Here is a 13971-nt window from a genome sequence, read left to right as displayed (position 1 = left end):
CGGTGGCGTATCCTAAGGTAATAGACCCACCCATCTTCTTTTGAGCCGATGGAGTATTGATGGAATATTTCGGCCAGGCCAAGATTTAGTCCGGCTTGGCGGTTTAGTTCGGCTATTCCCATGATGATGCGATACGTGTTGGTAGACAGTTGGGTAGGGCATAATCTGGTCTGCCTAAGAAATTCACAGATCAACGGTTGAACCGGAAACCGTAGCCCGGTTTCTATAATGGATAAAAAGGTAAAGGGGACGAAGCCTTCGTTGTCCCAGGGAATGACGTCTTTTTCGGCCAGAATCAGCTGGACGTCATCAGGTATTTGGTAGTCTTTCCTGAATTCGGCTAGGCCACCCGGAGTATTTACTAGGTATCTATACTTCCCCATCTACCATATAATTTAAGAATAAGTTATTTCGGTGCAAATATTATGCTCAGTAGCTCGGTTGAGCGCACGCAGGAGTGCCTGGGCAACCTAAGTCTGCAAAGTAGAAAACACGGGTTAAGCACAGATCATTGGACCGTGCTACAAATTAAAAGCAAGGTATAAGAGCCCTACTTCGGCCTTGTGGACTGGTTCTACCTTGGTTCATCAAAAGGTTTGGTAGCTTGGTTTGAGCGGGTTGCGTATCAGACCGGGTCATTGTCTGGGGACAGCTTTCTTAGTTCGGTCTAAAAACTAAAAAAGCTGGCATAGCCCCAAGGCCTAAATCGGTTAAGCTATGTGTTTTGTTACTTCGGTTGAGCCTCTAGGGGCAGCTTTCGGAGTTTGATATAGAAATTGTGAAAGCTGGCTTAGCCCCAAAGGCTTAGCTCGGTTAAAGACTGAGGTTCCTAGTTTATTGCATTCAAACTTCGTTCGGTGATCTTATTTCGGCTAAGTTGAATCAGAAGTTTATTTTTCGAAGCTGCTATCATCTCTACAAGTTTTAGTTCGGTTAATTGTCTAAGGTGATCTACCGATATAGCACAAAAACAGTATCCTAGTTCGGTTGTGACAAGATTTTGGATCAGAGACTAATTTTCTACAACACAGTTCATACACGTATAAGTTCTATTGTTTTTTCATGAAAGTACAAAAGCAAAGCAACAATGGAAGAAAATGTTTTGCAAAAAATACGGTAAACAAAATACATAGAACAGATACGAAAACAAACAAAGGAAGCAAAATGAGTTTACTTACCAGGTTGAAGAAGAGGGATCTGGAGATGGGAAAGTGGCAGCAAAATCAGTCTTCAGTAGCAACGGAAGAACAGCAAGAGCACAAAGAGAGAAGATGAAGAATGGAAGGTGAATGATTCAAGAATAGAAAGGTTGTTTTGTGAAAGAGGAGAGAGAAAAAAGGGCAAAAAGGGGCGGGACTGTTCAAAAATTTCAAAGTACGAGGGCGGCGTGATAACAGCTCACAGCCTATCAGAACCTGCCACGTGTCATTAGAAAGTGAAGCGTTACAGTCGTGATTGAAGAGACGTTTTGACCGAACAAAACAGAGCCCGGGGTAAAATTAGCTCGGTTGGATAGGCTAAAGGGTTTTTAGCTCGGCTGGAAAGGCTTGAAGAACTTCAGCTCGGTTGGAAGACTTGTAATCCCAATCATGCTGTGCAGATGGAATTAAGGGGCAATTGAGAGGGTAATTTTTGGGAAAAATTGGGCCGAGCTGTGAGTTGGGCTTTGTGGCCCAAAGTACGAAGGACTGAGTAAAAAGGCCGTATGATTACTCTGGCCCAATAAAAATGTAAAAGTTTACTCCGGCCCAAGAGAGGCAAGGTTACTCCGGCTTAGGAAAGACAAGGTTACTCCGGCCAGGGAGGTAAAATTACTTCGGCTTAGGGACTGTAAAGATACTTCGGTCCAGAACGATTTGGAGTTATGCCGGTCTTGGAGTCATACCGGCCGAAAATCATTGGTTCGGTCTAAGCCCGTGCCATGGGTTCTACACGGAAAGCCGAGATAAGAAAGGGTAAACGTAAGAACCAAACTAAGAATAGTTCGGCCTACTCAGTGGCTCTGCATAGCCAAGCTTATTTCGGTCATATCGTAGTTCGGCCAAAGTAAAAACCATCCCACTTGGTTTAAGCAGTAGGGGGGTGTAAAAGGATAAGCATTATCCTTAGGAGTATGAATCCTAGGAGGACTCTGCATGGAGGAATAGAAGTCCTACTAGGATTGTGCCATTCGAAACATATAAAAGCTCACAAACATCACCTTGGAAGAGGTAACAGAACACAACACAATTTTGCTTTCTGAGAACATAGAGCTTTGTCTATTTGTCAAGCCCACTGACTTAGGCGTCGGAGAGGTTTCCGGCACACACCCGCCGGCTAGCTCACGTTTGTGTTTTCAGGTGACAAAGCGACGTCGTACGGAGGATAGAGGTGGTCAACAGGATTATACGAGAAGGCGTATTTTTTTCCCGTACAGTTTTATCGAATCACTTTAGTTAGCATGCACTCTAATTATCTCTATAATTTGGAGAGTCCTATTCCCTTCAAATATAAATAATTTGGAATTTTGGAATTTTAATCTAATCCCAAATATATAAAAAAAAAAACCACTCTAATTTTAATAGCATGATAGAGGTGGATTAAGGGTAGAGGAAAATATTTCTTAATAGCATGATAGAGGTGGATTAGATTAGATCCTATTCTCTTCAAATACAAATAAAAACCATTATAGGAGATGGAATTATGGATTTGGATTTTTTTTTCTTTTGGATTTCTGCTAACTTTTTTATTTTCTTTCTTTCTTTTCTCTTTCTTTCTTATTTTTTTTATATATATATATATATATATAATATAAGAATATAAGAAAATTTTAATTGAAAACTCTCTTTCAAGGGTCTCATCTTGTGAGGAATCCCATTAAGAGCTTAAAATTATTGTGAAAGTCTCCACCTATTTATAAGAAAATTTTTTTTTAAAAAAAACTCAAGAAATCCATACAGGATTCAATCAAATGTATTGGAGGAAATATTGAAATTTTGATATCCCTCCAAAATTTTTGCTCCTCTTTCAATCAAATTATTTGAATTAAAATCATATGGAGAAAATATTAAATATTTGATTTCCTCTTCCAAAATTAAAATTAATAATATTTTAAAATATATTATTATATTTTTCACTAAATAAGGTGATATAATTAATAATATTGGTTACAATTTTTCACTAAAATTAATAATGTCTTGGTTACAATTAATATGTCTTGGTTACAATTTTTCATAATTTCAAGTCGCGAACAGAAAATTTTGATATCTAAGTTAAACTCCAAGCTTTTTGATGAAGATGCTTTTTTGGAAAGTAGGCTAATTAATTTTAAAATTTTATCTGAAAAAACATGTAAAAAAAAATATAAGGGTGACATAACTCAAAAAAGTTAAAAAATTAATAAGTTGACTTTTAGCCCAATTGTCAAATGATAAAAAAATAATTTTTTTAAAATTTTTTGTTAATGTAGGTGTCATGACATATGTTAAAAAAAAATTTAAAAAAATTATAAATTTCACATAAAAATTAAAATAAAAAGTAAAAAATCTATCATTGTGTTTGATTTCAGTTTTCTGAAAATTGAGTTTTTTAGTTTTCGTATTTTTTTTTTGTTTTTAGTGAATTTTTTAAAATTTTAAGTAATTTTTTTACTTTTTTAGATACATTTTACTTAGATGAATCTAAATAGTAAAATATTTGTGAAAAAATATTTTAAAAAATTAATAAATACAAAAAAAATAAGAAAAAATGTGTTGAAGTCTAGTATTTTTTCTATATTTTTGGTATTTAGTGAATTTTTTTTAAAAAAATTCATAAATATTATACTTTTAAAATGTATTTATATTAGTTGTATTTAAAATTTTAAAAAATTGGTAAAAATATTTAAAAAATTCATTGAAAACAAAAAATAAAAAAGTAAAATTTTTGAAAAGTATTTTCTGAAAACCAAAACCAGACAAACTGTAATTTTATAAATTCTTTTAGACTATGTTTGATTAATAAATTTGCCAAAGAATTTTAAAATGAAAAGAAAAAAAATGTATAAAATATAATTATATTTTACAATTGTGCTACGTAGCTTGAAAGAGAGATTCCCTGAATCCCCCGAATTCAAAATGACATCGTTTCGTCATTTTGATTTTTTTTTTTTTCAATAACTAGCAGAAGAAAAGAAGAAGAAAATTTTTGATATTTGAACTTAGTGAATTCATCTTAAATTGAATCGAATAATTCAAATCAATAAAATATTTATATAAAAAATTAAAATAATCAAACAATTTATAACTATATATTTTAATCAAATTTATTTTTAAAAAATGGGAGCATCAATATCAACCTCGCCAAAGCATTTTTTCTGTTAATTTGTGGAGTAAAGCCATCAATTTCCTTCTGCATCAAGCTCGCTAGTGCTTGTGCCATTTTAGCACAGGCTGCACTTCCTCGCCACATGTAGCCAGCCTATGAAGGCTCAACACTGAATTTTAAAAAATAAAATATATGAAACAGTGTTCAGCTATCTCCCACTGTTTTGTTTTTATTTTTTTAAAATACTATAATTATTATTTGTTTTACCATATGATGTTATACACCCGATAATTCTTAGATGCCAATTATATGCATGTGAGATTTATAAAATATGATTGTCCCAAAATTGATGATTTAAAAAATACAATAATTGACAATATAGGAATAAAAAAATAAAAAAATGTTATTTAAATAAAATATATATTTTTTAAATATAGAGTTTGATGCAGAAGACATTCAAAAAATTTGACTAAAATTTATCTAGCTTGATGTGGATGCTCTAACCCCATAAAAATTCTTTTCTTTTTACCAATATGAATCTTTTTCTTGTAACCAAATAATAGTATACTCTTTCCATCCCAATTTATTATTTTGGAAAATCTAATTTATTAAGGAGACAAGTAAGCATTACATATCAATTCAAAACTTAAAATCATATTCATTATTGACAAAAATATATTCTAATCAAAGAGTTATTGATCCGATCAACATAATTTTTTTTACAAAAATAAAGTATTCAACAAGTTCTATACATTTAACGATTTAAATCATCAAAATATGATCCGTAGTAAGCCCCACGAGCCCAATTGTATGGTCCAGTCTACAAAGTGGATTGGAGAGAAGCTCATCCCAATTGGTTTAATAGGTTCCAATACTCATGTTTGTTATCAATGCAGTATCAATACATAAAATAATAAGCACAAAATAGTAAAAAAATAAAATTATTATAGTATTATTGGGATAAAAAAAATCTTTTTAAAAAGTCCAACCAAAAAATATTGTTAATTATGTGATTTAATTTTGATGATATCTAAAATATTATTAGATAAATTGTGATTTTTTAATATACATATTTTACATTCTTTGACATAAAATATTATCTGTTTAAAATATATGTTGTATGATGTATTTATTTTAAATATTATTTAAATCAAAATTACTGTGCAAGATCTAGTTTTACAAAAATATTTTATAACAAGTACTATTCACGTTTTGAAAAATACTGTTGGTCACTATTTATCTTTTGACAAATTTGATATTAATTAATTCTATTCTTTTAACAAATGTGATATTGGCGAGTTGTTTTTTTTGGACAAAATTTGATATACTCATATGGAATGGTTGGTTTATTTTTATTAGACTGTATCTAAAATCTCTACAACAATTACAAAGATTTTAAAAGAGATATATATTTTCATATTTGATATTTTAATAGAGAAATTACTGTACAATTAAATATTTTAATAGAAAAATTACTATACAATATCTTGTGCATTCTTTATTTTTTGCGAGAAATGATTAAAAAAATTGAATTACTATTTATCCAAACGAGTTTTGGCTATATTATTCCATCCTATGCCTACAAAATATGAGAAGGAAATTTGGCCTATTGTTCCATGTCAGAAGCGTCGAATTCAGCATGAGGAACGGCTACTCCTCCAATGGATATGTAATGGATATATTTTCTATTATATATAGAAGTGTTTTGGTGTGAGAAAAATAAGAAGTGAAGAAGAAAAAAATTATGTGATATTGAAATATTCTTAAATATTATATCTATTTAATTGAGTTATATTTTTTGTGAGAAAATTTATTGAGACTTTGAGCAAAATTATAAAAAGATTTTATATCCCTTATTCATATTATTCTTGTTAAAAGAGAGTTTTTGTGAGTGATTTTTTTGGGATAAAATCACTTGGGTTAGATACCAAATTCAAAACTAGTTGGGATATTTTTGTGAGTGATTTTTGAGATAAAATTATTTAGTTAGGTGTGACTAGACACTGGATTCTAAACTAGTCGGAGTAATTGGGATTGGCTACTTATTGTAAAAGTTCACTAGCACCATCGAAACTAGTGGTGTAATTACTATTTGAAAAAAAGTAGAGAAATTTCTGAGGAGAATACTTAGAGAGCAAATGTAGGCCCGACATTCTAAACTAGTCGGAATGATCGAGATTGGCCACTTGTTGTAAAGGTTCACTAACACCCACGAAGTTAGTGGTGTAATTACTATTTGAAAAATAGTGGAAAAATTCCCGAGAATGATACTTTGAAAGTAAACATAGGCTCGGCATGCCAAACCATTATAAATCGTTGTGTCTGATTTCTTTTCCCTTTGCTCATTTTATTTCATTACTTTATTTTATATTTTTGAGCATATTTATTTATTTATTTATTATTTAGGTTAATTTTTAATTTAACAATTTATTTAGAAACTAATTCACCCCTCTTGAATTGCCTACTTGAGATAACAAATACTTTCTTTGTCTCAAAGTTAAAAGCAAAATATCTTATACTAGAACATCTTCAACTCAGATTCAAAATTTTTATCAAATTTAAGTTTCATAAAAATTTAGTGAAAATGGTGTTCCAACCATTTCACCAAATTAGTATCAAATGAAGGGAATCGTATTTTTTTTCATCAAATTAATGGAGCATTTAACCTTTCATCAAATCTCGTAGGTGACTATTGATAGACGACCAGACGATTAACCGGGTGGACAACCGGATTAGGAAAATTTTGAAGAAAATTACACTAGGTTGGTTGACCACCCGGACATCTTTCCGGTCGTCCTCCCGGTCGACCGGTTGTTTGATGAAAATTAAAAATTTAGAATTAGAATACCTTATATCAGATGAAACTTTTAACTCAAATCTTTATTCAAATTTAATGAAAAAAGAGAACAAGTGTTAGAAATACCCTAATCCCTTCTTTGTCCAAAAGCCCTCAACAGTAAAGATTGATTTTTTTTTTTACGTCTAAAAAAAATTTAATAATAATAATAATCTTTGAGTAAAGACACTTAAGAGAGGCAATTAAAAAAAAAAAAATCTTTATCTAAAAGTCCAATAAATTAAAACTTCTTATTCGAAGATACATCTAAAGAAAATTATTATTTAAAAGCGCCCTCCATATTGAAGCCTAGAATTTCAGTTAAAAGAATTGATGAAGAAAATAAATTTCACATAAAATATTTGCTAATACAAAAAATTGATAACTATTATTTAAATTTTAAATTAATACTTAATTATTAAACAACTTCTAATTGAAATTTGTATTTCAAATCTCATTCACGGTTGGACCGGGGTGGATTCAACATACATAGAGGGTTTGTTCGCACATTCAACTTAGAAAATTTTCAAGGGTCAACAAGGAAGGTAAACATTTATGATATGTTACAATATTCATTGGTATAATTTATTATAAATTAAAAGCGAATAATCAAAAAATAAAAATTCAAAGCATACCTTTCCAAATTTTAGATTACAAGTTTTTTAAAAACTTATGTTAGTTAATTTTACCTTATAAATTATAAAAAAAAAAAAACTATGCTAAATAATTTGATATAAAACCTTTAAAATAAAAATAAAAATAAATAAATTTTAAATAATTTTAATAAACTTTACCAAACAATCTTGCCGTCTATTAAAACGTCGGAACAAAGAAGATGATAAGGTCAAAGCATGTGAGGACTTTGTGTGGGTCAAATTTTAGTTTTGGCTATGAATTGCCCCTTACCAGAATGGTGAAATTTTCTATGCAAATAACGTATTACACGTGGTATACTTTTTATCAATTATAAATACATATATTTTTATATTTTTTCTTAAATACTCAATATAAATTTAATAAATTTTACTGTCAAAGTCAATAAAAAAAATTAGCCACCTTAACTACCATGTGAGACTCTAATTCATTTGAATCACAATTAAAATAAATTTGACCATATATTAATATTTTGTAAATTTTTATTTTTATTTTTATATACCCATCGCATTAATAAAACTCTGGTAATATTTTCACTTTCTGATTTCTATTTTTATTTTCAAGAAAACACAAATAAACTTTTTTGACAAATTATTTTAAAGAAGTGTTTTATGCAAAATCTTTACTTTTTAAGCAACACTAAAAAATTATTTTTAAAATTTTGAAAATTGTTTACATGAAAAAATGGAGTTAATGTGAACAGGCCCTAAAGCAGCAAATGTAATCCGAACATAACACTGGAGAAGGGGTTGGGAAGGTATTAGGAGTGAGTCGCGCATATACTGATTCGTTAAATTGATCGAATCGAACTGATTCTTCATAGTTTGGACGGATGCGTGATAATGAGTGAACGGTTGGGGATTGATTTTTTTTAAACCGCCTAATTTTGGATGGATGGCGGATTTGAGATTCATTTGGTCGCAATTGAACCACCAAACCGCAAGCACCTCTAGTAATTTGTAAAATTTTGTATTTTCAATTTGTTTAGATATTTTGCTTGTATTTTCAATTGAAAAAGAGTTTAAATATTCTGTTGTGAAAGAGTTTTCAACTTGAATATATTTTTTGATTTGAAAAAAATAAATGTATTATTTATCTATATTTTTAACTCTAAAAATACTAAATAAAAAAGATGATATATGTTAATTGGTTTTTGTTTTTCAAAAATATATACATATGTAATAATACAAAGACATACAATTTCTACTACTGCTCTGTTCATGATTTTGGTGGTTTGAATTGTTTTTATATTTTAAGAATCACAGATTGTAATACTTTTTGTGGATGAGGCATGCTATGATTGTAATATGTGAATGAGACATGTAGTGATTGTAATATTCTAAAGTTTCAAACTTTCTTTATTTTGGTGAGGCATACAGTGATTGTAGTACTTTTTTATGTCATTGATTGTAATACTCTTTTTTTTTTTTTTGAAAAAGTACATAAGTTGAATTATGTTAAAAATTTATAAAATTTTAAACCGCCAAACTGACTCGCATCCATCCATCAATTCACTCAATCCACATTTGTCAGATTAGCGAACGGATGCGGATTGATTTTCTCCAATCTGCCAATCTGACAGACGGATGACGGATTGAAAGTTCTGTGACTACAACCGATCCATGCACATCCCTAGTTGAAAAGGTGGTGACTATGATGGGCCAGAAAAATGATGGCGTGTTGAAGGAGGTCGTCAATGGAGAAAAAAAGGCTAAGGAGGAAGGTTGTAATGGGGGAAGGGAGTCACCAATCCGATAGGATGGGGTTAAGGTTTGGCGGCACAGTGGCTACTAAAGGTGGTGGTTGGGGTGGCGTAGAGAGTTAGAATTTGAAAAGTTGGGGTGTAATTGTAAAGATGAAGACATATTTGGTATTTATTTATGACGAGTGTAAAGAGAGAACAAAATTTTAAATCTTTTTATATTGTGTAATTAGAAATTGAGTTGTAATGAGGTGAAAGTGCTGGGCAAATAAAATCACCTCAGACCAAAATTTCTCTCTTTATAATAGCAATTTTATCTTTTGGATTCTCGCACCCCTGCAATTAGGGCTACATAAGATTATCCGAACTATACAACTCACTTAATTCGAACTGATTTACATATAAATAAGCGATTTTAAAGATACAATATGGATGGATACAGTTTAGAATATGATATGATTACGGGTTGTGGGTTTAACCCGCACCCACAAAAACCCATCTGCACACTTTTTTTTAAAAATAAATAAATAAATTGGATCGTTGTTATTTTATCATTGCATTTTGGATGAATATAAAAGTTAATGAATAATTACTTGTAGATAAATTTAAGATTTTGAATGATTTTACTTTAATTGTATTATTGGATAGTAGATAGTGAATGAGATTGATGATCTAGTTTAAGATTTTGAAAGATGTGCTTGTATTAGTTTATTATTTGATTTAAAAGTTTAGGATTTTGAATGATTTGTTTGTGTTAGAGCATCTCCAACGGTTCACCAAATGTTTCATTAAATTTGAGTAAAAAAATGGACATTTCCTCAATTTGATATTGAATGCTCCAACGGTTCACCTTCATCAAATCTCCTTCAGGACAACCAGATGGTCGAGCGGTTAGGAGAATTTTTTTTTACCTTTTTGAACTGTTTGAACCTACCTCTGTGGGTCAACCGGTTGGTCGACCGGTAAAGTCAAATTTTGTTTTTTTTTTTTTTTTTTGTTAACCTTCTTGAACTGTTTGAACCTACATTCGCAGGCCAATTTTTCATGCACTGGTCGACCGGTTGGTCAATCGGGTGGTCGACCAAGGGGTCGACCAGGTGGTCATCCAGGTGGTCGGCCACCATGCATAGAATTCTGAACCTTTTCTGCTCCAACAGTCACACACAGTGTTTTGATGAAATATGTATTCTGTCCTCAGTTTGATGAATCGTTTGCTGAAATCTCAATTTAATATCGATTTGGTGCAACCGTTGGAGCACCAAACAGTAACTTTTTCACCAGATTTTAAATTTGGTGTCAACTTTGATGAACCGTTGGAGATGGTCTTAGGAATTATTTTTTTATATTTTTAATTTCATAAGTTTTAATTCATTAATTATTAATGTTGGAGAATTTTAGAAAATGGGAGGAAAATGGCCCAAAATAAATATTTACAAAATGGACAAAAAAAGGCTCCAAAATAAATTTTTTTTTTTTAAAAGTCCAATCTGCAAACCGCCCCCATATCCGTGAACCTTATCCGCACAAACCGCAACCCACGCTGCAAGCGATTACGGGTTGAATTTTTCCCAAATCACATATATGTGGACGGATCCAAATCGATCCGCAAACCATCTAAAACCGAATCGCGATCATCCTTACCTACAACCTTCCTCCAACATGTCAAGAAAATTAAAATGGTTAAAAATAATAAACTCAATTTAACGTAACCTATATGAGGTATGGACCATGCTTAGAATAATACAAGTTGTAGGACTTCCTGGGTTGTGTTAGAGACAATAATAGCAGTTGAAATACACCAAGTTTGTATGAAGGAATTCTTTAGGGTCCAACTTCTTTTTTGGTGACATTTTAGGGTCCAACTTCGAATATGGTTAGGGTACAACTTAATTTCACTACTATGTTTTAATAACGACCTCAATACAAAAATAAAAATAAAAAAAAAAATTCACACACAAACACAGAAAACAATCATTAAAAGAATTACTCCATAAAATGAAATAAAATAAAATAAAATAAAATCTCAAAATTGAAAACATATTAGGAATGTCTGATAGGTAAACATGTTTAACATATAATAGGTATTAGAAAATCACATGGATCAAGGTCTTCTCAGAATTTCATGTTTTAAAAATTACATGGTGTGGAGAAACAACAGAGAATATATATATAAGAGAGAAGAATCTATCAAACCCATCAAGAAATTTACCACAAAACTTCAGAATGCACTTTACATGCTAATCAGTTTCCCAATGGATCTGGTAGTCTAAAGCTTCTTTTAAACCTTAAACATATGATAACAGTTTAAAGTATATGAAAATGTATAGTGAAAGAGAGAACAGTGCACATAAATGCTGCCAGAAGAGAAGGGCCGAGGCCTCGCTGACTGCATAACCCCTCAAGCTTGCAATTGCTCCCAATAAGATGGCACTCGGTGTTGTGTACTGCAACAAAAGCACAAACCGGTACATCTGATCACCGTCGACAAGAAAATGCAGCTTATCAGCCAACGCCACTATTCCAATTCCAAGCAAAGGAAGAACCAATAGCCTTGCCACGATTATGCCAATTGTAGTTCGAAGGCCAAGTTTCGAATCATTTGGCCCCTCAGCAAGCATACCTCCAAGAACAAGCATTACAGATGGCACCATGGCAGCGGCCAAGATCTCTAGACTGTCTGTTATGACAGACAAAGGAGCATCGTTTCCAAAGAAGAAAGCTTTGATCTGAGGCACCATTCCAATAACGATAGCTAACAGAGATGCAATTGTTGGTGGTTGAAGTATGTGTCGTACTGGAGTCCGTTCAGCAACGATTCTCATCTTCCTAACTACTCTAGGCTCTGCCAAACACCTAATAGACTCGGGCCCATCTGGTGTGAGATCAAGGTCAGGCAACATAGTTTGTGAAATACTTGAGATGCTATTGAAAACCCTTGCAATTAAAGGAGTCTTTGAATGTTCGGTTTCTTTATCCTCAATGCCGGGCCATTCAGCTTCCACAAGAAGGGATCTACTAACATCGTTACCCTGGTTTTGTTCTTCAACGTCGATCCCTTCCTCTACAATCTCATAGTACTCCAAAGGGGGCTCCATCATGTGATAAATAAAGGTATAAACAAGAATTACAGCAACCCATTGAGCAAAAGAGACATAAGCCACACCTGTCCGATGGCAATCAGGACCAAACGGATTATCCTCACTGTGACATATAGAACTAACAATTGCAAGTGGAAGATTTCCAGTATTGCTGAATGCAGTCATGATAATGGTGAATCGAGCAAATTCTGGAGGTGGGCGACATATAATTACTACCAAGTACCCCAAAATGCAACCTATACCTGTACTGACCAATACATTAATGGGGATAAACCACCAGAGTGCAACGTTCTTGAGTGTGATCGATTCACCCAAATGGGTAAAGATAAGGCAGGGTAAGAAAAGAGCAAAAACAAGTTTGCTGAGTAGCTTAAATGTTGCTTTAGGGATGATTTGAGTTCTTGGGTGTGCAAGAACCAGTCCTATAACTGTAAGGGTGAGAAGTTTCAATAATGGCACCACTGCACTTAGCAGATCTTCTTTGATCGAATTCATGTTATCATCAAACAATTCACTTAAGAACTGAGAAATCCTTTTGTTTAACTACTTAAGGATTGAAAAAAGAGCGTCCCGCTGAACGAGACTCCCGCTAACTACTTGAAGAAAGAACAATTTTTGTTTCTGCAATGAATCAAAGAAAAAGAAAACAACAATTAAACAACATATAAAATTGTCCTAATAACAGTAACAACAATTTGTGTAAAATTCCAAATTGACTCTTTGAAAATAAATAAATAAATAAAAGATTTCTAGATGTTAGATCCAAAACAATGAGACAAAAGATAGGTCTTAGAAACTTTCACAAACTGAAACATGGGTTTAACAGATTATCACAAATTAAAGCCATAGCATCAAGAATATCCTATTGGTTCAGAAGATAATTACCAATTGCAACAAACAAAATTAAAAAAAGTGAGCAATACCAGAAAACAGAAGCATTCTCATCAAACCAAATTTAGAACATGGGTTTGCACCAAAAAATAAAATAGAACATGGGTTTAACAGATTCAGAAGAAACTTTACCAAAATTAATACGAACACAACTTAGGGTTAACAGATATGCACAATTTTGTGCATCAAGAAGATGAATAATGGGTGTTTCAATAAAGAGTCACAGGGGACCAAATTAACACAGAAAGCAACAAAACTTTCTCCAAAGGAAATCCGTGCAAGATGTGTGTGTGCGCGTGAAGAAGAGAGAGAGAGAGAGAGAGCGCTTACGGATAAGAGAAGGAGAGGATTCAGGCGAAAGGGGTGAAGAGCTGTGAGGAAAAAGTTGTACTGAAAGCAACAAACTCAAAGAAAATTGTTGATTTGCCAAACACAGGATAGTGTTTTCCCAAAGAAAACAGCGGTCTGTTATTGAATAAATTACTATATAGGATATTAATTGAATT

The 13971-nt window shown here is 32.1% G+C and overlaps 1 protein-coding gene across 2 annotated transcripts; it reads right to left on the bottom strand.

The window, feature by feature from the left end:
* Positions 1 to 11573: 11573 nt before the first annotated feature.
* Positions 11574 to 13971, bottom strand: LOC114309832 (Auxin efflux carrier family protein). Of its 2 annotated transcripts, none has more exons than XM_028255656.2 (2): positions 13796 to 13971; positions 11574 to 13195 (listed from the first exon to the last, which is right to left on the bottom strand). In XM_028255656.2, the coding sequence occupies exon 2, from the start codon at positions 13067 to 13069 to the stop codon at positions 11762 to 11764; it is 1308 nt and encodes a 435-aa protein (XP_028111457.1). In that variant the 5' UTR covers positions 13070 to 13195; positions 13796 to 13971; the 3' UTR covers positions 11574 to 11761. The 2 variants fall into 2 exon arrangements, with proteins under 2 accessions (XP_028111457.1, XP_028111458.1); XM_028255657.2 differs by having other exon boundaries at positions 13598 to 13803.

The sequence above is a fragment of the Camellia sinensis genome, chromosome 5 (genome assembly GCF_055761805.1).
Source record: "Camellia sinensis isolate YWXY chromosome 5, ASM5576180v1, whole genome shotgun sequence".
Classification (NCBI taxonomy): Eukaryota; Viridiplantae; Streptophyta; class Magnoliopsida; order Ericales; family Theaceae; genus Camellia; species Camellia sinensis.
This window is presented reverse-complemented; position numbering and strand designations above follow the sequence as displayed.

Coding starts and splice junctions, on each gene's coding strand:
- LOC114309832 (XM_028255656.2), bottom strand. CDS start 13,069: ATGAATTCGATCAAAGAAGATCTGCTAAGTGCAGTGGTGCCATTATTG.